Source organism: Mangifera indica, chromosome 15, assembly GCF_011075055.1.
Source record: "Mangifera indica cultivar Alphonso chromosome 15, CATAS_Mindica_2.1, whole genome shotgun sequence".
Classification (NCBI taxonomy): domain Eukaryota; kingdom Viridiplantae; phylum Streptophyta; class Magnoliopsida; order Sapindales; family Anacardiaceae; genus Mangifera; species Mangifera indica.
In genome coordinates, this window is record NC_058151.1 from 2249810 (window position 1) to 2273970 (window position 24161).

Sequence of the window (24161 nt, forward strand, 5' to 3'; positions counted from 1 at the left end):
ATTTTGCTTCATGTTTCAGCATTTTTATCTTGCCTTTCTATTTTGCTTCATGTTTTAATTTTCTATTTTGATAGAGAACAAATGTAGCAACAATGGATATAATCTCACCACACATTTGCAGACTTCCATATCAGACAATTTGTCTTCTTTAAGTCAGATGTCATGCTTATCTCAAGCTTCAAATCAGTGAGCTATCTATTAGTTCTTCAGCCTGTCTTATATTCTTTCATTATAAGAATGTATCATCTTTATTTGTATTCAATCATTACAAGGTTACCTGATAGAATATTTTCAAATGGTCTTCACAAGTGCACCAAATCAGTAATACAATAGAGCTCTTTTATTTTTGTGTTGTAGTTAATGGCTGGATTCCAACCAAGTTTGTTCAAATTTGAGCTCGGTTTGAACAAGTTTAAAACAAATTCAACTTAAGCAAATTTCAGCTCAAGTTTAACCTGAAAGTTTACTATTGTTGAGTTTAAATTCAAACTTTAAAGATGTTTGAATCGTTAAGCTCGCAAACTGAATAAATTCAAAATAAAACGACATCTTTATAACCAAAATGTATTAAAAAAATATTATTTTATTAATGAACCAAGCTTAAAACTCACAACCAGTTCAAATGCCAGCTTGAGCTCGACTTTTATACTGCAGACCATCTTAGAACATAAAGGCTGATTTGAGAATCTTTCTAATTAAATTTAAGATTAACAAAATCCATTTAATTTATGGATTTTAATAAAATAATATTGGACATAAAAAAAGATTTAAAAGAAAGATAACACATGCATAATGTGATTCAAAAATCCAAGCTCAGCTTTTCACACATCTTTAAATTAAAGTATGTTATCATCTCTTCCATGTTTCTTTTGAAAGCATGAAGAACATGAATCAATGCTTAGTTTCTTAAAACTGTGATCAATTAAGAACTACAATGAAAACTGATTTATTCAAAGAATAAAACTATACGTATAAATAAATTATACAAACTTATTCATACAAACTAAACTGACATCTTGTGATTAGATGATATAATTATTTACTTTTTTACTCACTTTTAAATCACCCACAACCTAAATAAATTTCACAATTTGTTTGTATACGCAGTATTACTCTTACTGGAAGCAATGGTGAATTCCCCATTGGCTAGTAAATGGGGGAAAACTTACTCCAAAAGCAAGAAAAAACGAAAATAGTAACATATATTTCTATGAAACAACTCCTGATTTACCAGTACTAGCTACCTCAAACACATCAACCGCACAAATCCCAGTCTGAATATTAAACAAGATTTGCCTATTTTATTTTCTTGATAATCTAGACATTAAAGCAAGTCTGCAGAAGTTCCCTAGACTAGCAAAGTAAACTTATAGTGAACAAAATATAACAAGAAGCATACAGCCAGAAAGAGCTACTCTTTATTCAGCATTTTCATTAGAAATTGTATCCTTTATGAGTTATTGAACCAAAGCATTACTCCTTCGCAGCATCGTTAACAGATGGGGGTTCCTCGGCTTTAACAGCAGCAGTTTCTGAAGGACCATCTTTGACAGGCTTAGCAGCATCTCCTTCTTTAGTTTCTGCAGATTCAGCGGCTGCAGTTTCATCAGAAACTGGAACAGCTGTGCTCTTGATTGTTCCAACCTTAACATACTTGCTCATAAACTGGTATTCCCAATCCTGCAAAGTCCCCAATTCAAATGGGCCAAGACCAGAAATATCACCAGTTAAGTCTTTATCCTCAAAAGACATCTTCGCAAGAGCTCTGCTTGCATCTTTACCAGCAAATAACGCATATGCCCCCCCAGGTCCATAAAACGTTCTGAAAAAAAGTTATCAATTCCATCAAAATCAGAAGCTTCAACTCAGATTCAAACTTTCATTTGAGCAATACTATATGCACACATATCTGAATACACAAATGATGCTTCATCGTAAATTTCCAACAAAATCTGAAGCAATTGCTGATATTAGTCGAATTATTTACCTCACAGGATTGAAACGGTAGAAGATAACACAATCATCAATAAAGTAAAGAATTTTCTGTATCATATCAATAAATTGTATGAGCTAGATCATCTAAAATTATAAAAAGTCACTTCTCATTCGTCAAAAGCCCAAAAAAATTAAACTTTATGAAACAAAATTCAAAACTGTTGACCCTAAGAGAAAAATAAGAAAAAAGAGAAGCAAAAACCAAATAGAACACAAATAAAAATAATAATAATTAAAAAAACCTGCTTTGGGAAACATCGTAGATCTGGCCCTTGATAGCCACAAGAAGAGGCTTCTTAGGATCGGAGCCATCGTATTGTTTGAGATCCTCGTCGGTGATTTCTCCGAGCTGAACAGGCGGCGGCGGAGGCTGCACCTGCTCCTCGAGTTCTCTGGATCGCGGTTGGTAGTGATTATCAGAAGGACCGAAAAGGCCCGATAACACATGGTATACAGCCCATAGTAAAGCAAGAATCGTAAAAAAGGTAGCCGGAGAGAGCCCTGTGTACACTGTGATTGCCTCCTTCAAAGTCTCCCACAGCTGAAGCGCCATAGTTGATTGCCGTCTTCTTCTTCAATTGAGGAGAGAGAAAGAGGGGAGTAGCCGAAAAGGAGGGAGATGTTTTTGTCTAGTGTACCATCTTCTCTACAGTATATAGATTTTTTTTCAAGTTCGGTCTTAATTTTGCATTAGCCGAATTAAATTCTTTAAAATATTTTAATTAATACTTTCTCTTTTTCCAATATCAAAATATATCATAAAAAAAAAATCTTATAACTCCGATAAATAGTTTGAGTAATAAAAAAATATATTTTATATATAAATATATATAGACCCAAGTATTTTCTGATGGTTCAATCGTGATTTTTCATATTTGATACGGTTTAATTTAGATAGAGTTTTTTATTATAAAAAAATCTTATAATGTGTTATTTAATGATTAGGTGATTGGATTAAATATAAAATAATACATCATCTGTATACTTAATTATGTATTTAAAATTATATACAAATAATTTTATTTGAGTGTGGTTCGGCTTGGGTAGAGTTTCACGTTACCAAAAAAAAAAATCCTATAATGTGTTATTTAATAATTAGGTGATTGGATTAAAAATAAAATAACATCTGATTATATGATAATATATCATTTGTATATCTAATTATGTACTCAAAATAATATGTACATAATTTTATTGTTTAAATAATTCATAAAATATTTGTTAACATTCGATGCGTTTGGTTCGAATAATATTTTATTATAAAAAAATTATCACAAAGATAAATTATATAAAAAATCTTTGAATACAAATTATTATTATGTTTTATAACTAATTGGGTAATAATAATAAAATAATATTAAAATATAATATCATGTCTTTATAACATTATTTATCTTAATAATATATTAAAATTTTTTTATATTGTTAAATTATAATATTAATTAATTTGATTTTTTAAAATTGTTATTTTATTACCAATATATTATTTTTAATATATTTTTTAGTTATATATTTTTGTCTTAAATAAAGATTAATTTATAATAAAATTAAAATTAATTTTATAATTTTTAATCAAAATCAAATATTATTCGAACTAAACACCTTCTTAATTGAGTTGATTTATTATACTTAATTTAAGAATAATAATAAATTATATTCCTCTGTTAATCGTAATCTAATATCAAAGGGTTGTCGAAATTGTTATTAAAAATAAAATTTGAATCTATTAACTTGGAATTTTAAATTTCAATTACTATTTTTGAGTATATGAAAATTTGGAATATGTATTTATTTTGTGAAAAAAAAAAATTTATGTGTGAGCAATGCTCATTTATATTGGAAAATAAAAATAAAAATGTGTGGGCAATATTTGGAATAAAATAGAAAAAAAAATTAATGATTTTTAATAATTTTATATAAAAATTTGAAATTTTATTATCTTACCATAAATTTTCAACTGCATTTTGAGATTCTTCATGTACCACATAAACCATTTATAAAGAGACATTAATTTGTTTATTTTTATGATTTTGGAATTACATGACTGTCCTTGGTGGGTGAACCGTCTTGCTGTTATAGGCATTATTTTGTCTCTTAAACTTGGCATTAAAATAGATTGTGGACAAAATTTATGTGACAGCAAGAGGGTTAATTAGGTAATTTGAGTTTGTTGAAGTAGGTAGGAAGGTAGATGATAAATTGATAATCTCTAATTTCTACAAGCATGATAATTGAATCGTATATCGTATCGTAGATTAAAACTAAATTTTACGTATCATATATCGAATATCGTATTATATTATATAATATAGTTTTTAAGAAATAAAATAATTAAAAAATATAACTAATACATCATCATTTTAAAAAATATCACAAATACCTTTGAAAATTTAAAATGTTTCATACACATCTCTGTTACATCATTATTTTATCAAAAAAATATATCGATCCGTATAGTAATATATAACATATCGTACGATATATTTACTGTATCATATTAATTACGATACACCTCATGATATATATCATTTTTTATCTATATCATATCGTATCATAAGATACTGATGATTATAGATGTAAGATAAGAATATATTATGTTCTTGTTAGAAAAATAGGAACTAAACCAACTAATTTCTAAGATTTAGAAATTGGAATCGAAATTTTTACAAATAAATTTTTAACTAAAATTTATCCAATTGGTTTCGGTTCAACCCAACATTGCTTACACCCCTAGTAAATTGATCATTTTCTTCTATATCCGATCATATGATTCCTTATCAACATACAAACAAAAGTCTTCGCTAGAAATCTTGCACCAATGAACGAATTACAAAAACAAAATCAAAACCCGACTATGGGTGGAGATCAAAATCAAAAATAAAAGACAAAAGTCCCTTTTTTCGCTAAGTGGAAGTGACGGGTACTGTCAATTGTCATCCACCTTTCAATTATAGACGAGGATTGTTGAAGAATGATCTAATGGTTTTTGGGTCTTCATGTTGCAAAGGTTGATAGGAAATAAGGTGGATATAATTTTGATTTAAATCATAAAATTAAATTGAACTATTTAAAAATTATAATTTAGATTGATTTTAATTTGAATTAAAAAAATTTTAAATTATTTTTTTCAGTTTGGGTTATAGTCTCTAAACCCTACACTATAAATTGTATTTATTGATTTTTCAAACAGTTTTTTTAGTTTGTATTGTCTCTTCCTCCCAACTTATCTCCTCATATCAACTTGTTTCCACCCATCGATGATATTGATTTCCTTCAATAAAGACAAAATTGTCTCAATTAAAATGTCTTCATCTAAGACCATCTTCGTCAAAGAGAATTTCGTCATCTCTGATAATGATTTTAAAACCCTAAAAAAAATTATCACTTTTTAAACTTTAAATAGGAAAAAATTCTTAAATTTTTAAACTAATAAAGAAAAAATATAATAAAATTTTAGTTTTTTTATTTTTTTTATTAAATAACGATTTTATCTTTAATTTTTAAATAGTTTTTTAACAGAATTTTACTCAAAATTGAAAATTTGAGTTTTTAAAAAATTAGAGAGTATAAATTTAATATTACAATTACCTTTACAGGGGAACAAGTCTTTTGGACAATTAAATAAAAGTAATTATAAAAAAATTATATTATTTTTTGTAACCCAAATGGTAATCAACTCCTGTGATTGGGCTAAGTGTATATCATTGTCGAAGCTCCCTCCAAATCTCACGTTGCTGAACTAAGTCAGGAGACTTGGCTGCATCCTTTTTTTTATATATGGTTGGGAAAATTACTCCTGTGACAATAGCCACATGCCAAGTCGATATTTTTGATAGGTGCAAAATTACAAAGCAAAAAATAATACATTTTTGGCCGAAGGACTTATTCCCACTTGAAATCTTCACAGTTTGAAATTTATGACTTCACTGGTCTACAACAGTCTCAATGATCCAAACTCCGTTTGGAAAAACACTAATTGACAACAAAAGGTCAGCTAGAAACTGTTATAAAATTAATGAAATAAATGGTAAAGTAATTGACTTGCCAAATAAAATTTATAATTTTATTAAGACAGAACCACGGCAGAAGGAAGAAAGAAGCAAGAAGAAGCAGGAAGAAAGCAAAGGATTGTGTGTACATTACATGAAGAGAGGGGGAGTATTTATAAGAGAATTGCCGCCCCTCCAGCCGGTAAAAATAACTTTCTTCCAAGCTAAGTTTCTAAAGCCATTAATGCATTCCCATTGCCAAATGGCCAAAGTCTTCTCACGTGGTGGAAAATTCACCTTCTACAACACTCCCCCTTGGATTTTCACCACTTACAGATAATTATATTAACCTTGTTAAAGAAAAACCCAATGGAATAAAAATCAAAGCAAAGGAACATAATTATTAAATGTCCTGTAAGTTGGCATTAGACGTGCTTAAACTGCCTCATTAAAAACCTTACTAGGAAAACACAGTAGGATAAAACCTAGTGAAGGAAAGAAGAGTACAATGCACCTTTTGTCCAATATTGGATAAACTTCAAAATTTTGCCTGATGAACGCTCCCCCTCTTTGTAGTAGGATTAACTTGGTTGTTTGTTGAGCCGCCGTATACCGATGTTATACACTAACTTCTCAAATGTTGATGTCGATAGTGTTTTAGTGAACAAATCTGCAAGATTCTCACTGGATCTGATTTGCTTGACATCAATCTTTTTACTCTGCTGGAGCTCATGAGTGTAAAAAAACTTCGGTGAGATATGTTTGGTTCTGTCTTCTTTGATGTACCCACCTCTAATTTGGGCTATACATGCTGCATTGTCTTCATATAATATGAAAGGAGTGTTTGTTGTAGAAGGAAGACTGCATGCATTATGAATATGATGGATGATAGACCGTAACCATATACATTCTCGGCTGGCTTCATGGAGAGCTAAAATTTTTGAATGATTTAAAGAAGTTACAACCAAGGTCTGCTTGGTGGAGCGTCATGATATAGCTGTGTCATTATAAGTGAAAACATATCCCGTTTGTGAACGGGCCTTATGGGGGTCAGAAAGATAATCAGCATCTGCACATCCAACCAAACTAGGATTTTTAGAGGATTTGACAGAATATAATAATCCCAAATCTCTAGTTCCACAAAGGTAACGGAGTATATGTTTGATTTCGTTCCAATGGCGATGGGTTGGTGTAGAGCTAAATCGGGCCAATAAACTAACTGCGAAGGATATATCCGGTTTTGTGCATTGGGCTAAATATAATAAGGCTCCAATGACATTAAGATATGGTACTTCATGACCAAGTATCTTTTCGTCTTCTTTTTTAGGACGAAATGGGTCCTTTTTTGGATCAAGAGACCGAACAACCATTGGGGTACTCAAAGGATAAGCCTTATCCATATTAAAGCATTTTAATAAATTTTCAATATACGCTGATTGATGGATAAGTATTTCATTTGAATTGTGCTTGCTCTGCAGGCCGAGACAATATTTTGTTTTCCCCAAATCCTTCATTTCAAATTCTTTTTTCAGATATTCAGTAGTTTTTGAGAGCTCTTCAGGAGTCTCAATTAAATTCATATCATCAACATAAACTGCTATAATAGCAAATCCTGATTCTGACCTTTTAATAAAGACATATGGGCATATAGGGTCATTCACATATCCCTCTTTTTTCAAATATTCACTGAGGCGATTGTACCACATACGTCCAGATTGTTTTAATCCGTACAATGATCATTGTAATTTAATTGAGTACAAGCCTCTTGAATTGACCCTTTTTGCTTCAGGCAATTGGTATGCTTCAGGCAATTGGTATCCTTCAGGGAGTTTCATATAAATTTCAGCGTCTAAATTTCCATACAAATAAGCAGTAACTACGTCCATTAGACGCATATCAAGTCCTTCAGAGACTGTTAAACTGATTAAATATCTGAATATGATTATATCTATTACAGGTGCATATGTTTCATCAAAGTCTATACCGGGCCTTAGGGAAAAGCCTTGGGCTACAAGCCTGGCTTTATATCTAGCAATTTCATTTTTCTCATTTCTTTTCCTCACAAATACCCATTTATACCCAACGGGTTGTACGTCTTCAGGTGTTGGAACTACAGGCCCAAACACTTGATGTTTTGCTAGAGAAGCTAATTCTGTTTGAATTGTTTCTTCCCATTTAGGCCAATCATGTCTTTGTTTGCACTCAGCCACAGTACGTGGCTCAAAATCATCATCATTCAGAATTTCAGTAGCTACTGCAAATGAGAATATATCATCAACTATAATTGTTTCACGATTCCACATTTCTTGTGTATGAACATAATTTAAAGATATTTCAATATTCTCATTTTCCTATTCTTCAGGATTTTGTACAACTTCATGGGTTTGTGCCACTTCAGGGGCTTGTGCCACTTCAGGGGCTTGTGCCACTTCAGGGACTTGAGTCTCTTCAGGGACCATAACCTCTTCTGGAGGAATATTTGTTTGATTATTTGCCTTTCTTTTTCGAGGAACAGTGTCCTTTGATCCAACAGGTCTACCACGCTTCTGGCGTGAGGTAGATGGATCAGTCACGGCTCGAATAAACTGTTTAGCAGTCACATTGATTCTTGCTGGTGTATTAGCAGCTGGAACATGTGATCTTGTCACTTTTGCAGTATCAACAAATGCATCAGGCATTTGGTTGGCAATAATTTGTAATCGCACTATCCTTTGCACTTCAGTTTCACTTTGGGATGTGCGAGGATCTAAATGAGACATGGTAGGTACATACCAAGTAAGTTTATGCCTAACTTCAAGAGGCATTTTCTTTTCCCCTAAAGATGGGAAAGTTATCTCATCAAAGTGACAATCTGTAAATCGTGCAATAAAAAGATCACCTGTTAATGGTTCTAAGTACCTGATAATGGATGGTGAATTATATCCAACATATATTCCCAAACGACGTTGGGGTCCCATTTTTGTGCGTTGAGGGGACGTAATAGGGACATATATAGCACAACCAAATATTCTCAAATGAGATACATTAGGTTGGTAACCAAGAACCAATTATAAGGGAGAATATTGATGATAAGAAGAAGGTCGCAAGCGAATTAACGCTGCAGCATGTAATATAGCATGTCCTCACATAGAAGTAGGTAATTAACTTTTTAATAATAAAGTACGTGCAATTACCTGGAGTCGTTTGATAAGAGACTCAGCTAATCCATTCTGTGTGTGGACATGCGGGACTGGATGTTCAACCTCAATCCGCATAGACATGCAATAATCATCAAATGTTTTGGATGTAAATTCACCAGCATTATTTAGCCGTATTGACTTGATTGAATAATCTGCAAAATGTGCCTTTAATTTGATAATTTGTGCTAACAGTTTAGCAAATGCAACATTTCGAGTAGGCAATAAACAAACATGAGACCATCGTGCAGATGCATCAATTAAGACCATAAAATAACGAAATGGCCCACTTGATGGATGAATGGGTCCACATATATCTCCTTGAATCCTTTACAGGAATGATGGGGATTCACCTCCAATTTTGGAAGGGGATGGTCTTATTATTAATTTGCCTTGAGAACAGGCGGTGCAGAATTGTTCACTGGACAATAAAATTTTATGATTCTGTAATGTATGTCCATGTGAATTTTCAATAATCCTACGCATCATTGTAGATCCTGGGTGGCCTAAACGATCATGCCAAAGCATAAATGCTTTTGGATCAACGAACTTCTGGTTCAATACTGTGTAGGTCTCAATTGCCTTTATGGTTGTATAATACAATCCAGATGATAAAGCAGACAATTTTTCTAGTATAAGCCTTCTTCCGGAGACATTACTAGTTATACAGATGAATTCTGCACCATTCTCACTCATGGTTTCAAGATGATAACCATTTTTTCTTATATCTTTAAAACTTAGTAGATTTCTTCTGGATCTACTTGAATATAATGTATCATTGATGCTTAATTTGGTACCATTGTTTAACATAATTGTGGCTCTTCCGAAGCCTTCTATCAGATCAATTGATCCTGATATGGTAGTTACTTTAGCTTCAATTAATGCTAAAGATAAGAAAATTTTATTTTCCTTAAGAATTGTGTGCGTTGTTGCACTGTCCACCAAACATATGTCTCCCACATCAGCTTTTGAAGTCAACGCTTCAATTTTGGAGTCCATTTCCATTCATTTAAATTACGTTAGTTATAACGTACACAAAATATTGAAAGGAAGAGAACATGACAATAAAATATAAAATAATATGCATGATTCCAAAATAAATATATATATAATGGATTTAATTATAAAAATTTTGGGCATTTCATACTCATAATAACTACTTCTGGTAGTTGCGTTCACTTCAGGAAACGATATATAACGAGAAAATATTAATTCAGAATTTTCTTTTCCGATATTGCTACTACAGGAGCATAAAATAAAATGTGGGAAATATTTTATCTTCCACATTTAAGAAAAGATTCTGAATATTACAAAGTTATATTAAATATAGAGTCATTGTATTCATATTTCGGCTTGTAATCCTTCAGGGATATAATATCAAAAGATAATAGCCTTGTATTTATCCTTCTGAGATATTTTATTTAGTTAGTTTTTCAAGACTCACAAATTCTAGGTGGAGACTCATGTAAAAAGCTCATTTAATATTATCCATCTAATTTTAGGAACTTCAGGTTCAATTATTGTCATATTTACAAAACTTCTAGTTTTGTAGACAATATATATGAGTTAATTTTTGAAACTTCAGGTTCAAATATTATTTCATATTTACAAAACAGCTGATTTTGTAGGAGAAATATTGAGATTAATTTTGGAAGCTTCAGGTCCATATATTATCCCATATATACAAAACTTCTGGTTTTGTAATTAGTTTTCAGAATATTATAATACGTATTCTAATTATGTTTTGGACTTCAAGTCCATATTTTTCACACTTTATGCAAACTTCAGATTGCAAAGGTGATATCATTATTAAAATAAAGACTTTGATGAAACTGGGGACTTCCGACCCATATTTATGAAACTGGGGACTTCCAGCCCATAAACATGTATTCTCATGATTTTACAAACTTCAAGTTATAAATCGTAAAACTCGGGACTTCGAGCCCATATAGATGATTTTCTCACGATTTTACAAACTTCAGGTTGTAAATAGGATATAAATAAAAATAAAGATTCAAATAAATAAATATGCGAATAAATAAATATTCAAATAAATGGAATACAATAAAAATAAACATTTAAATAATATCAAGACTTCCGGTCCAGATTCTTGGTTTTGTAAACTTCAGGTTACAAGTAATATTTATGACTTTAGATCACAAATTTATAATTTCGTAAACTTCGGATTACGAACAATATTCAGGATTTTAGATCCAGATTCATGATATTCAGGACTGCAAGTCCAGATTCATAATTTTGTAAACTTCAAGTTACAAATAGGATTCAGAACTTCGGGTCCAGATTTATGATATTTCAGACTTCAGGTCTAAATTCATAATTTTGTAAACTTCATGTTACAAATAATATGCAGGACTTCAGGTCCAGATTCAAGAGTTTCAGGACTTCAGGTCTAGATTTATAATTTTGTAAACTTCGGGTTGTAAATATTGTATAATTATAAAAAAAAATTAAGCAGAAATATAACAGAAATTAAAAGTCAACTGAAATATCACAACTGGGATATTCGTATTTATAATATTTAAGCAACATAATAGCATAATATAAAGATATAATATACTTGAGTTGATCGTGCTGATAACGTGTTATAAAATTAATGAAATAAATGGCAAAGTAATTGACTTGCCAAATAATATTTATAATTTTATTAAGACAGAACCACGGCAGAAGGAAGAAAGAAGCAAGAAGAAGCAGGAAGAAAGCAAAGGATTGTGTGGACATTACAGAAGAGAGGGGGGGTATTTATAAGAGAATTGCCGCCCCTCCAACCGGTAAAAATAACTTTCTTCCAAGCTAAGTTTCTAAAGCCATTAATGCATTCCCATTGCCAAATGGCCAAAGTCTTCTCACGTGGTGGAAAATCCACCTTCTGCAACAAAAAAACAGAAACTGATATTTTACCATATGTACATAATGATACAGACTGATAGGGTTCAGAGGATGCCACACCAGAGGGCGACAGCACCAACCACTTCTGCAGCGTTCCGCTTCAGTTTTTCAGGAATCCAGACAAACTAGCAAGCTCAAACACAAGAGCTGTTGTTTGTAATAAAAATGTTATTTATATATACTGAATCAAGCCGTGCTACGTTGTACTAAAGCTTCATATTGGAATATAAAATTGCATAGATTGGACTTCAATTGGATTCATGTATGAGTTTATATTTACATTCACTTAGTTCCCAAAATGCAACCAACAAAATATCCCAACTACAGCAAATTAATACAAAATACAGCAATTACAACTAATAACTTCTACCCATCTAGAGGCTGGCTCTCTCCCTTTTTCACCAATTCTCTAATTTTTTATTGCCTTTCTCTTCCTTCCCGAAGGCTGATATACCCACTCTTCTTTTGCAGTCCTTTTTCTCTTCTCTTGGTTCCACCTCATTTCTTGATTTCTCTGCAATCTCTGGTATTAGTTGGGGAACTGTTGTACTAACTATAGAGGAATGGCTCTCTGCTACTTGCTCCATTTCTTGAGGCTTTGCAACAGTTAATCATTGATTAGTCACCTTTGTAGACTCTGCCCTTGCTGACCTGGCAGTATTCTTCCTTCTCACATAAACTTTAGCTCTAACACAGATCAATGATACTTTTCCGATGGGAAAAGATCATTGGTATGTACTTGGAAGTTGTCGACCTAAAACACAACAGGCTGATTCTATATGTACTTATTCAACAACAGATTATGTAGGTATTTCATACAAGTAAAATATTACCTTAAGACGAGGTACATCAGCTATATCACAGTCTCTGTGGCATCCTAATCAAAGAGAAAGAGACCTGGCCTCGTCCATTTTCCATAGGCCTTCCTCGTACTTGTACCACCTCATAAGCCCTTCGTCAGCTCGAGTTCGCTGGCACATGATGCATGAGTCCTCCATGCATGTTAAGAATTCACGTAATCGAGCAGCCTTTTCAAGGATAGTTCTATCAAGCTCTGTAATAAATATTCTGGGTGCTGGTGCTGGAAGCAGTGGAGCTTCTACAATAAGGCTATGTGATATGTTGAGGACTTCCAGGTTTGGTAGGCCATCTAATAAACGCATCAGGGCATCCTTAAATATCATTGTGCATCTGAGGCTCAAAACCTTCAAGTTTGGAAGAAACTTGACTAATGAAGAAGCAAAGACAACGTCAAACGGACCCATGACCTTGAGTTCACAGAAGTTCTTGCAGTTATCTTTTATTTCCTTTAAAAGATAAGAGGGGTCTGCTATGCTAGGCATTGTCAGGGATTCAAGATATCTCCATGCACGAATAGCCTCGCAAATTCCAGCCTTCTTTATTCTGTTCCAAGCTGGCATAACAAGTCGCCTGAGCTGGGGGCACCTGCGGACAATGATATGTAGTGGGTTAGTTCTCAATTCACCGTGAAAAGAAAAATTAAAGATGATATTTGCTGGTATCAAAGGCAATGCCAAATGCTCAGTCAATGAGTACTGGGATTGAAAAAAGGGAAGAAAGACCTTCAAGAATGCAAGCAATTCTTCTATCATAATCATTTTGAATAAAAAATGTCTGGGCTTAAAACTGTTCTATGTCGGTTTTACATGTCAAATGATTGAAACGGTTATAGTATAAAATAAATGTTCAAATCAAGAAAACAACATGATGTAGGAGATATTTTCATCTTTCTGCAAGCCAATAGAAGTGACAAATTAACACGCCCTATATATAGAATTGAAGTGCAACTCGACAAAAATAAAACAGCTAGCATTTCACTGATATATATTAAATTAACAAATTGGTAGCTAAACAGGCTGCAAAGGCATCAGCATAGATATTATAATTCAATTCCACATTTATTAGCCATCTTAAATAAAGTTAAACAGACAGACAGCAAAAAGAGGATAGACATACTACTAAAAAAAGGTTTTTTTAAACAGAAACAAACAAAAATTACCTTTCAGCTGTATAAGTCAATTGTCCGTTGCTTACATACAAATTGAAGCGAAAAACCAAGGTTCTAATGCCTCCCCGGCTGAGATTCAAGGAAATCTTCAAGAGACGTGTCAATGTCTTATCAGAAGACTCACCCACAAAAACATATGGCTTATCTGGAATTGGGATGGAATATGATCTCAACATTGACAAATCAAGAGTTTTCCAGAGCAGTGGATCACAGCAAGCCAAACGCCATGCACTGCAAACGTGAGCAATGCCTGAAGTCAACTCCGAGATATCAAAAGACATGAAGATTTTCACCAATACATCAGTGTCCAGGTCCTCCCATCTCCTCACATCAGGGGCACCCTCTTCCATTTGAACAGTTGCGCAAATATCTGAGAGAAGTTTCAAAGCATCAGAATAACTGCATAAGGTGTCCACATAATCCATGCAGAAGGCTTAAAATCCACCTATATGCCATCACAATTAATAATTCTTAACATCATAACCAGACATAATACAGAAACAGCTATGTTCTGTAAATAACTGAATAACTTCTTGAGAAGCAGGCAAATCCTAAAGCACCATTGAGAGTCCTTCCATTACTCTTAAAAAAGAAAATGTATAGATTAGTAATGCAACCACCGAAAAAAAAAAAAAAAAAGATTGTTCAATTTCCTAGTCATATTTTGATAAATGCATTGTACGCAAAATTTAAAGGGAAGGCAAAGATAGAGGAGAAAGAGGAAAAAGGGCAATATAATTACAATATTATCGATAATTAGATGACAGAGAAATGGGTTGCTGAAACATAGAGCTGTCAAAATAATGATCCATCAAAACAAGGAACACAAAACTGAGTTACATAGTTCAGCAAAATAACCGAGCCATGAAGAAATATACAACTTGATGCCATGAATTTATATATTATGCCACTAGCTGGATTGACATATTCAAGTTAGTAAAATGGCATCATATAATTTACATTCCATAAATATTTTTACCATATGAAATTTCTACCAGTCTGGCAGTGGCAATATTTGTAATGAAAAAGAACTCTTAATAATATGAGGTTTTTGCAATGGATGCTATCCTCAAACTCTTATCATTCTAAAACAAGCTTTTAATAATACACATTTATGCCCCCTACTCTATTTCTTACAACAACATCTTGCTCCTAAGGAGATGTGAATTCCCGCCAAAACTTCTAACCATGAAGACAAAACGACAGTTTTGTGCGTGTAGAAAGTGTCTAGAAGCTTAAAAAGGAAAATAAAACCTTGCCCACTATAGCAGTGGTTCAGTTATTTTCAAGCAACTAAACTACTCTGTACTAGCCGACAAAGACCGCTTATTAAGGTTAAAAAGACCAAGCTTTAAATAATACACATTTATGCCCTCTATTCCATTTATTACAACAACTTCTTGTTCCTTAGGAGATGTGAATTCCCATTAAAACTTCTAACCATGAAGACAACACAATTATTTTGTGCATGTAGAAAGTGTCTGGAAGCTTAAAAAAGAAAATAAAACATTGCCTGCTATAGCAGTTGTTCAGTTACTTTCAAGCAACTAAACTACTCTGTACTAGCCGACAAAGACCGCTTATTAAGGTTAACAAGACCAAGCTTTTAATAATACACATTTATGCCCTCTATTCCATTTATTACAACAACTTCTTGTTCCTTAGGAGATGTGAATTCCCACTAAAACTTCTAACCATGCAGATAACATGACTATTCCGTGCATGTAGAAAGTGTCTGGAAGCTTAAAAGGAAAATAAAACCTTGCCTGCTACAGCAGAGGTTCAGTTATTTTCAAGCAACTAAACTGCTCTGTTCTAGCCGACAAAGACCGCTTATTAAGGTTAACAAGACCAAGCTTTAAATAATACACATTTACGCCCTCTATCCCATTCATTACAACAACTTCTTGTTCCTTAGGAGATGTGAATTCCGTGCATTTAGAAAGTGTCTGGAAGCTTAAGAAAGAAAATAAAACCTTGCCTGCTATAGCAGTGGTTCAGTTATTTTCATGCAACTAAACTACTCTGTACTAGCTGACAAAGACCGTTTATTAAGGTTAACAAGACGAAGCTTTTAATAATACACATTTATGCTCTCTATTCCATTTATTGCTTAGGAGATGTGAACTCCCACAAAAACTTCTAACAATGAAGACAACACGAACATTCCGTGCATGTAGATAGTGTCAGGAAGCTTAAAAAAGAACATAAAACCTTGCCTGCTATAGCACTGGTTCAGTTATTTTCAAGCAACTAAATACTCTGTACTAGCTGACAAAGACAGCTTATAAAGGTTAACAAGACCACTAGATGATTTTCAATAATTTGCACAGAAAATAAAGAAACATCATTGTTCGATGCTGCTTCATAACCAAACAAGATAAAACTGTTACAATTTACGAATCTTGCTGAGCATCTGCAGTGCAACTAATCAAGATAAAGCCATTACAATTTATGAATATTTTCTGGACATATATTGAAAAATTAAAAAAGGTGTTCACAGCTTCATCATTATATCACTATATAGATGCTCTCCTTCCGCTCATCTTAACATTCATATTTGTTATGAACACTGTTTAAAAGATCATTTTTTATAAAATTGCAATGCCCTAGCACAAAAATTAGCTTCTTCCAGTCATTAATGGATATTATTATTTCACAATATTCATAGGCTAGATAACACTGTAAACCCTAGTAAAATCATGATCCACAAATCAGTAACATCCTCTTCAATTTCAACTCAACCATGAAAACCAAGCAAACTTATCAAAAACGATTAATTAAAATGCCATAGTGAAATATGTCCACTTCCAACAGTTACAACCCTAGCCTTGCATTATAAGATACAGACACCTAACCAAATCACCATCTCCTGCTTTGGTTCAACTTCAAGCCCCTCAAGAAGGGGCATTCCAGAAAGAGAATTTTTCTCTTAACCCCTCTCCTAGTTCCTCAATCAACAAGTTATACACACTGAGATAAAACTCATCCTACACCATGAATCTACTAAAGCTAAATTATTATTAACATATATAAAACATAACCAACCAGTTAATGAAATGACCTGCACAGGGATCATACAGATCGTTGTTAACTTCTTCTTCTCTTTCATTATTAATTTTTTTTTTTTTGGTTAACCCGGATAACCCTTGCGGTAAAACTCCAGGGGCCTGCAGCCACCTAGATCCGCAACTACGGACTCTAGACATTTACCAATGACACTTCGCCTTTCACCACTTAAGCCGACCTTGAGGTCTCTTAAATATTGTTTGTGATGAGTAACTATCTCTTTTTCAAAAACAAGAGCCTAGATAGTGTAAATTTTCATATTATAGCTGCCAAGCATAAACATCTCGACAAAACACACGAAAATCTACAGAAAATTAGTGTACGCGATAAACTACAAAAGAAATAAGCAGCCAGCTTTCGAGACAAAAAAAAAGGTAAAAGTAAAAGAACCCAATTAAATAGAAAAAAAAAATCATGGTAGCATGAACACCAAACTTCAGAAAAAAAGGCTAAAAACTAAAATCCCAGACCAAAATTCAAGCTTTCAAAAAGAAGAAGATTTATTAATGAGAGATGTCAAATGGAGCAGAAGACGCAGATCAAAGTTAAGATTTTGTAACAAAAGAATGAAAAGAAATCTACAGTGTCACATAAGCAAAACTTACACAGAGAAGGCAGAATTGCCTGATGGTTTGGATGAACGAGGGGAATTGTGAACGGATTGTTGTCCACAATGAAAGAAGAAGAAAATGAGATTCGAAGAAGGAGAAGGAAATTACAGAAAGAGGGTAGCTCTTTTACCATAAAATGATTTCACCGCGGGGTATACAGGTAAAACTAGTTGCTACTCCTCTGACAGGAACGCTTATACGTGTGAACTGGCTGACAAGTGTCACCCCCTCATCTCACATTATTGGAAGCGTTACGGCCTGTGACTGACTTGTGAGTCAACGTCAGTTTACTACAGTAACATTTGCTTTACATTCTTTGGGCTTTGTCTTGTCCCCTTTTGGGCTTTTCTACTAACGGGGTTATGCTGTTTCCACGTCAGAAATATGATTTTATTACCCATTTATATCTTTTAGGGGCGTTGGTCTACGGAAATAAACGATTATTTTATGAGATTGTTTGATTTTAAAATTTAAAAATTATCTTGTTAATTTATTTTTTATTATTTTATTTGACTTATCAGTAATAAAATATTTTTATAATATTTTATTATTAATATTAGCGTGACAGATAATATAAATGGTAATCTGATTATCACTTTTTCCTTAGGTATTAAAAGATTACCAAGATAATCTTAACTTTATTATAATTATATTATTATTTATTAATTTTTTGAGACAAAAATAAATTTATTTTTAATTAATATAAAAATATTTAAAAATAATTATATTCAAAAGCATTTAAGTAAAATAATTTACTAGTATTCTTTTATTACCTTTAACTAAACACAATAATTATTTATACTTATCAAATTTTATCAAACATAGTAATTATTTATACTCAGTAATCTTTTAAGTAATCAATTTTCAAGGTAATCTCTCTATTTTAGTAATAAAACATTACTCAAACCAAATGTCTCATATAATGTGTTTGATTTTGAGAATATTTTATTATCAAAATTAGAAGAGTATATTAAAAATAAATTATTTGAAGGATTATTGAGTATTAATTATTGTTATGTTTAATAAAATTTGATAAAATTAGTATATATAAATAATTATTATATTTGGTTAGAGGTAATAAAATAATATCATTATTTTATTTTATTTAAATACTTTTTGGTATAATTATTCTAAAATATTTTTTATGTAATTATTATATTAATTAGAAATAAAATTATTTTTATCTGAAAAATAAAATCAATATTACTTCGATAATCTTTTAATAACTAAGGTGGAAGTGATAATAAAATTACCCCTTATACCAAATTTTATCAAATATAGTAATAATTTATACTAAGTAATCATCATAGTCATCTACTTTTACAGTAATTTTGTAATTTTGGTAATAAAATATTTCTCAAACCAAACTCCCCCTAATAATTTATTTTTTATTATTAACATTATTTTATTTGGTTTGTCAATAATAAAATATTTCAGTAATAGTGATGCTACAAGGTAATATGAAAGATAATTAGATTACTATCTTTATTTTAGATATTAAAATATTACTAAGATAATTTTGATTTTATTATAATTATATCATTGCTTATAAATTTTTTAGGACAAAAATACCCCTATTTTCATCTAATATAATAAGTAATAGGAAAAATATTTTAAAATAATTATACCTAAAGACATTTAAGTAAAATATTATCTTAATATACTTTTATTACCTCAAACTAAATACAATAATTATTTATATCTATCAATTTTTACAAAATTTTGTCAAATATAGTAATAATTTATATTCAATATTCTTTTAAGGAATTTATTTTCAAAAAAATCTTTCACTTTTAGTAATAAAAAGTTACCCAAACTAAATACACCCTAAGGTTTGATTATAGTATTTTTACCCCCAAATAGTTGGATATTCGGTACCTCTTTTTGGTGATAAATTACATAGTAAAATTATGCGTACTACCAAAAAGTACTAATATATCAATAATAATATATCATCATATGATTGTATGATTTTAAATGAAAGATAAAATATCATTCAAACACATAATAACATATTATTTTAATACAAATTAGTATTTATTATTTATACACATAATTTTAATTATATTACATACATCCCCCCTATAGTCCTATTAACGTATTTCATCTTCAACATTGAGCTACAAAAAGTTGTTGATATTGCCCATACACTTTTGATAGTAGTTTGAGGTTTCATCAAAGTCGTTCAAATTCTTTTATTTGTAATATTTTTGGTCAACAATTATCGCACACAATCAATATAAGTAACTGGCCAAAAGACTATTTCCCACCTAAGTTTTACCCCAATCTAAAAAACACATCTTGTAGAGTTTTAAAAACTTAAACATCCACCCATGAACTAATTTATGTTAAAGACAAGGGTAAACTATTCATTTTATCACAGCCCTAAAACCCTACAAAAATTATATCATTTTTCCTTTTTAGTTTAGAAAACTAACAATTTTTTCCAAGATTTAAATTTTAAAAAATTCACTTCCCCCCCCCCCCCCCCCCAGGGTTTCAAAATCTTGTTTCTATTTTTCGACGACTAGCTTTGATCACACAAATGATAGTTGTTATATAATTAGGTAATTTTAAATTAAAAATAAAATAACATTCGATCATATAATGACAGATTATTTGTGTTCTCAAATTATATATAAAAAATATGTACATATAACATTGATTTTATATATAATGACTAATTAACATGTTTTTTACTCACAAAATCAAATTAAGAATGGGTTCAAATTCTTCAATGGAGGGGGAGGTTAATCTTAACTTCGAATAAGATGGGTGAATGGGTTAGGGTTTATTTATATGAGTACATTTTATCCTTCGCATTTGTGTAAAATGTAACTATACTATTTTGTGATAGAGTTTTAGTTTATCATTATGCTCGTATTAGTTTCCATATTTAACACCCAAGCTAGAGAAAAAATCTCAAACCATGCTTTGATACCAACTTGCTATGGAAAATACCTTTTTACGGATCTTACGTGATTTTTATTCTTAATCAAATAGTCACAAAATAACAAAAACCAAATCACTATGAAAAAACACTGAATTTATGTGTGAAACCCCACTTCATGTGAGAAGAAGAAAAAATCATTAGAGAACAAACTTCCACTACATCAATGAAAGTTTACAACCAAAAGCTTCTGATAAACAAATTAGAGTCTTCAATAATATCTCCACAAGATAACAAAAATACAACAAGAAGTCAATGAAAGAAATTTTAGATATTCCTACCGACACAAAATTTGACTCTTTGTTTATTATTGTTCGCTTGAAAATTGTTTTATCATTTAATTGAAAAATCCAAAAAGAGAAAATAATTCACAACCACCACAAATGTTGTAAAGAGATATATAAGAGGAATACACAAAACACATCCAAAAATAGTGCATGAATATACGTTAGAAGAAAGGGAAGACTTTTCTTTGTAGATTTGGCCAAAATCTCCCCTTATCCTTTAACAACTATTTCCCTTTGTCTTTCATAGGAAAACCATCCTTGTATCTATCTTTTTGTTTTGTCTCGTCCCTAAGTTTTCTGACTCTTCAATCATTTATATATAAAACTTTACAAAGCTTTCACAAGAAACCTTTTTAACCAAAGAAACTTCCCTTTTTTTTTTTTTTTTCCTTTTTTCTTTTACATGGATCTCATCACCTGGGTAAAACCACCCAACAATTCATGTAACTAGTATGAGGATTGGTGACACATTTAACATAAAAGATTCTTGTTGCTATTACCTTATATAAATATGTTAAAAGAGTCGGGTTATTCTGTAGTGAGACTCATACTTCCTTTTTTTGGTATGACCCATTCTTGTAGTGGGTTGTGTCAGAACCTTGAGATAAAGCCGATAGGTCAGGCTAGTATAATCTACAAGGAATTATTAAAAAATTAAAAAAACATTATAATATTATAATTTAATAGACTTACCTATAAAAGCACGTGGGCTGATCTACCATAGGCCTCTGAAGGCATGACCTAAGGGATTTTGGATGGTGCTACGAGCCTTTCAATCCTAGGCCCCGACTTGCTAGACACGCTAATTGGCAACCTATGTCAACATAGCCCTTAGGTACGGTGGGTTACATTAGAGCAAGTCTGGCCTGACTCATTGCCATCTTTAACCTCATACATCAAAAAAGCTAAGGTCTTTCATGCAGAAGCAACCCCATGATAGTTGTGGTAAGACAATATATTATCCGAAATCTATACAAATTAAACAAGTTTTTATATCTGACCAATAACTTATATAGGAATCTCCCTGGTAGTAAGGGTGAATACTAAGAAATAATAGCTATAAAGTTACGGCAATAATGAAAATTGGCATAAAAACAAACTCAAAATATTAAAGTTGCATTTGTGAAGTTAAAATGGCATGAAATGAACTCAAAATTTATGCTGACATGATTATCTTTTCATTTATTAAATAAAGTAATTTCAAATCAATATCATATGAACAGGTTGATTATTTTATAAAGCTCAAAAGTGAAGTATGGTTGACTTGGGTTTCCGTTTTAATTAGTTGGAACAAGTATTAATATGGGCAAGCACGTTGGGTGTTAGTGTAGGGGTTATAATTTAGTATAAATAAATAAAAAAATGAAAGTCAGGTAGTTGACATGAACCTGGTTAAATTACAAGCAGAATTATGCATATGAATAATAATATATTATCACATAATTAAATATTATTTTATTTTTAATTTAAAATTATCTAATTATATATAATATTATTGTTTGTATATAAATTATGTTCATTATTTATATACACAATTTTATTAAATTTTAAGACATATTTGATCAGGTGCAATATCCAAACTGTAATCTCGAATTAAGATCACACTTAGCATAATATTATATATATAAATAAATTATATAAATTTATTTATATTATTTAATATGATAATATCTAATTAGATGATTTTAAAATAAAAAAAACAAGGTAAGCCATTGTCTCACCCCTTTATAAGCTATTACTTCAGTTTGGAAGCATAGATTTAGTCCTGCACAAGTCTTCAAGGCACGGGCGGTTTATTATTGGACCACCAAGGAGAGGGACAGCTCTGAGAGCTGTAAGTTTGGTTACTAAAGACTGGCAGTTGATTCTGCAGTGAGATTTCTAATCAAATTGTGTATCCTCTTTAATGCCGCTGGCCCATTTTAACAACTGCTTTTTTTCTAATTTTGTCCTGGAATAATTTACCAATAAAAATTTCTCTAATTCCCGACTGACTTTCCAAGGAAAAGCCAGTTAAACATTAATAAATTATAACGGTTAACCTTGATGAATCCTTTTCAACATTTGATGACAAACGTTTATGGAGATTAAAGGGTAATGTTTATATGCATCTAAACATATTTTTATATCCCAACAAATGCCTGGCAAGGCTAATAAAATAAGCTAGAACTATTAATGATTAGAAAATGGTATGTATTCATGAACTTGTTAATGTATTTGATTGAGTTTTGGTTCTTTCTTCTATAGCAGACAGATCATCGGAGTCGCCTGATTCCCTTATAAATAGGCTTGAAACTAACCAAAAGAGGCGCCATGCATTTTCTCTCTGATTGAGTCTTCTTTTGCCGTCTCTTTCGCCATCATTTTCAAACCATGAGAATTCATAGTCCTTTGCTTCCATTTCTGATTTTCTCAATGTTAGCAATGGTCCATCTCTGCTGCTGTCGGCATGTCAACTGGGCGGTTCATGAAGAAACAAGACTACCAGTAAAAACCAAGTCTCCTTTTCTATTTTCGCATCGTTTTCTCTCTATTTCTCGTTCTGTGGAGTTTGCAGCCACAAAGATCAAGCCAATACATGGTGTTTCGCATAAAGCTGTGCCTGCTGGACCAAACCCACTTCACAACTAATCGGATTGGCTTCTCTGAGAAGGTCTTCCGAAAAACAGAAGGCAGAAGAAATATACACTAGGTCACTTATTTTCCATTTTTTTCCCAGAAACCAAACAGGTTTAGATTTTTCAGTAAAGCATGCTGTAATCTCCTACATGCAATATTATGTAAAATAATCACAGTTGGAAATTTATGATCAATCAATTTTCCTTGTCAAATTTGGTGAATTTAGTAGATTTAGACAAGCATCAACTGGAGTAATTTGTAATTATAAATGTTTCTGAAGAAAAAATAGTCGTTCCAGAAGTATTATGTTTGCAGAACAGATCTTCAAAATAATTAAGCAAAGAAAAACCCTACAAAGAAAGAAGATTCTGAAGGTAATTTTATTGTTCAAGGCCTTGTACGCTGCTCTTCAGGCTCCATACGCTTCGATTTTTCATTGAAAAGCTAGAGAGCCATTTGAATCCTTGCAAAAAAGATGATTTAGACAGATGCAATCCTTGATTTTTGATTGGCGAGGAAAACCAGCGAA

The 24161-nt window shown here is 31.6% G+C and overlaps 2 protein-coding genes across 3 annotated transcripts; both read right to left on the reverse strand.

Annotated features, from left to right (window-relative positions):
- Positions 1–1184: 1184 nt before the first annotated feature.
- On the reverse strand, positions 1185–2662 carry LOC123198403 (membrane steroid-binding protein 2-like). Its single transcript, XM_044613108.1, has 2 exons — positions 2238–2662; positions 1185–1822 (listed from the first exon to the last, which is right to left on the reverse strand). The coding sequence occupies exons 1-2, from the start codon at positions 2546–2548 to the stop codon at positions 1474–1476; spliced, it is 660 nt and encodes a 219-aa protein (XP_044469043.1). The 5' UTR covers positions 2549–2662; the 3' UTR covers positions 1185–1473.
- Positions 2663–12284: 9622 nt separating this feature from the next.
- Positions 12285–17924, reverse strand: LOC123197997 (F-box/LRR-repeat protein At3g48880). 2 transcript variants are annotated; one of them, XM_044612563.1, is made up of 4 exons: positions 17771–17924; positions 14088–14466; positions 12901–13513; positions 12285–12821 (listed from the first exon to the last, which is right to left on the reverse strand). In XM_044612563.1, the coding sequence occupies exons 1-3, from the start codon at positions 17907–17909 to the stop codon at positions 12949–12951; spliced, it is 1083 nt and encodes a 360-aa protein (XP_044468498.1). In that variant the 5' UTR covers positions 17910–17924; the 3' UTR covers positions 12285–12821; positions 12901–12948. The 2 variants fall into 2 exon arrangements, with proteins under 2 accessions (XP_044468498.1, XP_044468499.1); XM_044612564.1 differs by having other exon boundaries at positions 14088–14495; positions 17771–17893.
- Positions 17925–24161: the final 6237 nt, after the last annotated feature.

Bases quoted from the DNA above. Each gene is read 5' to 3' on its own strand.
- LOC123198403 (XM_044613108.1), bottom strand. From the start codon at position 2,548: ATGGCGCTTCAGCTGTGGGAGACTTTGAAGGAGGCAATCACAGTGTAC. The intron at 1,823-2,237 runs GTTTTTTTAATT...ACTTTTTTTCAG, and splicing joins TACGATGTTTCCCAAAGCAG to AACGTTTTATGGACCTGGGG.
- LOC123197997 (XM_044612563.1), bottom strand. From the start codon at position 17,909: ATGGTAAAAGAGCTACCCTCTTTCTGTAATTTCCTTCTCCTTCTTCGA. The intron at 14,467-17,770 runs GTAAGTTTTGCT...AACTTCTCTCAG, and splicing joins GGCAATTCTGCCTTCTCTGT to ATATTTGCGCAACTGTTCAA. The intron at 13,514-14,087 runs GTAATTTTTGTT...CATTGTCCGCAG, and splicing joins TTGACTTATACAGCTGAAAG to GTGCCCCCAGCTCAGGCGAC.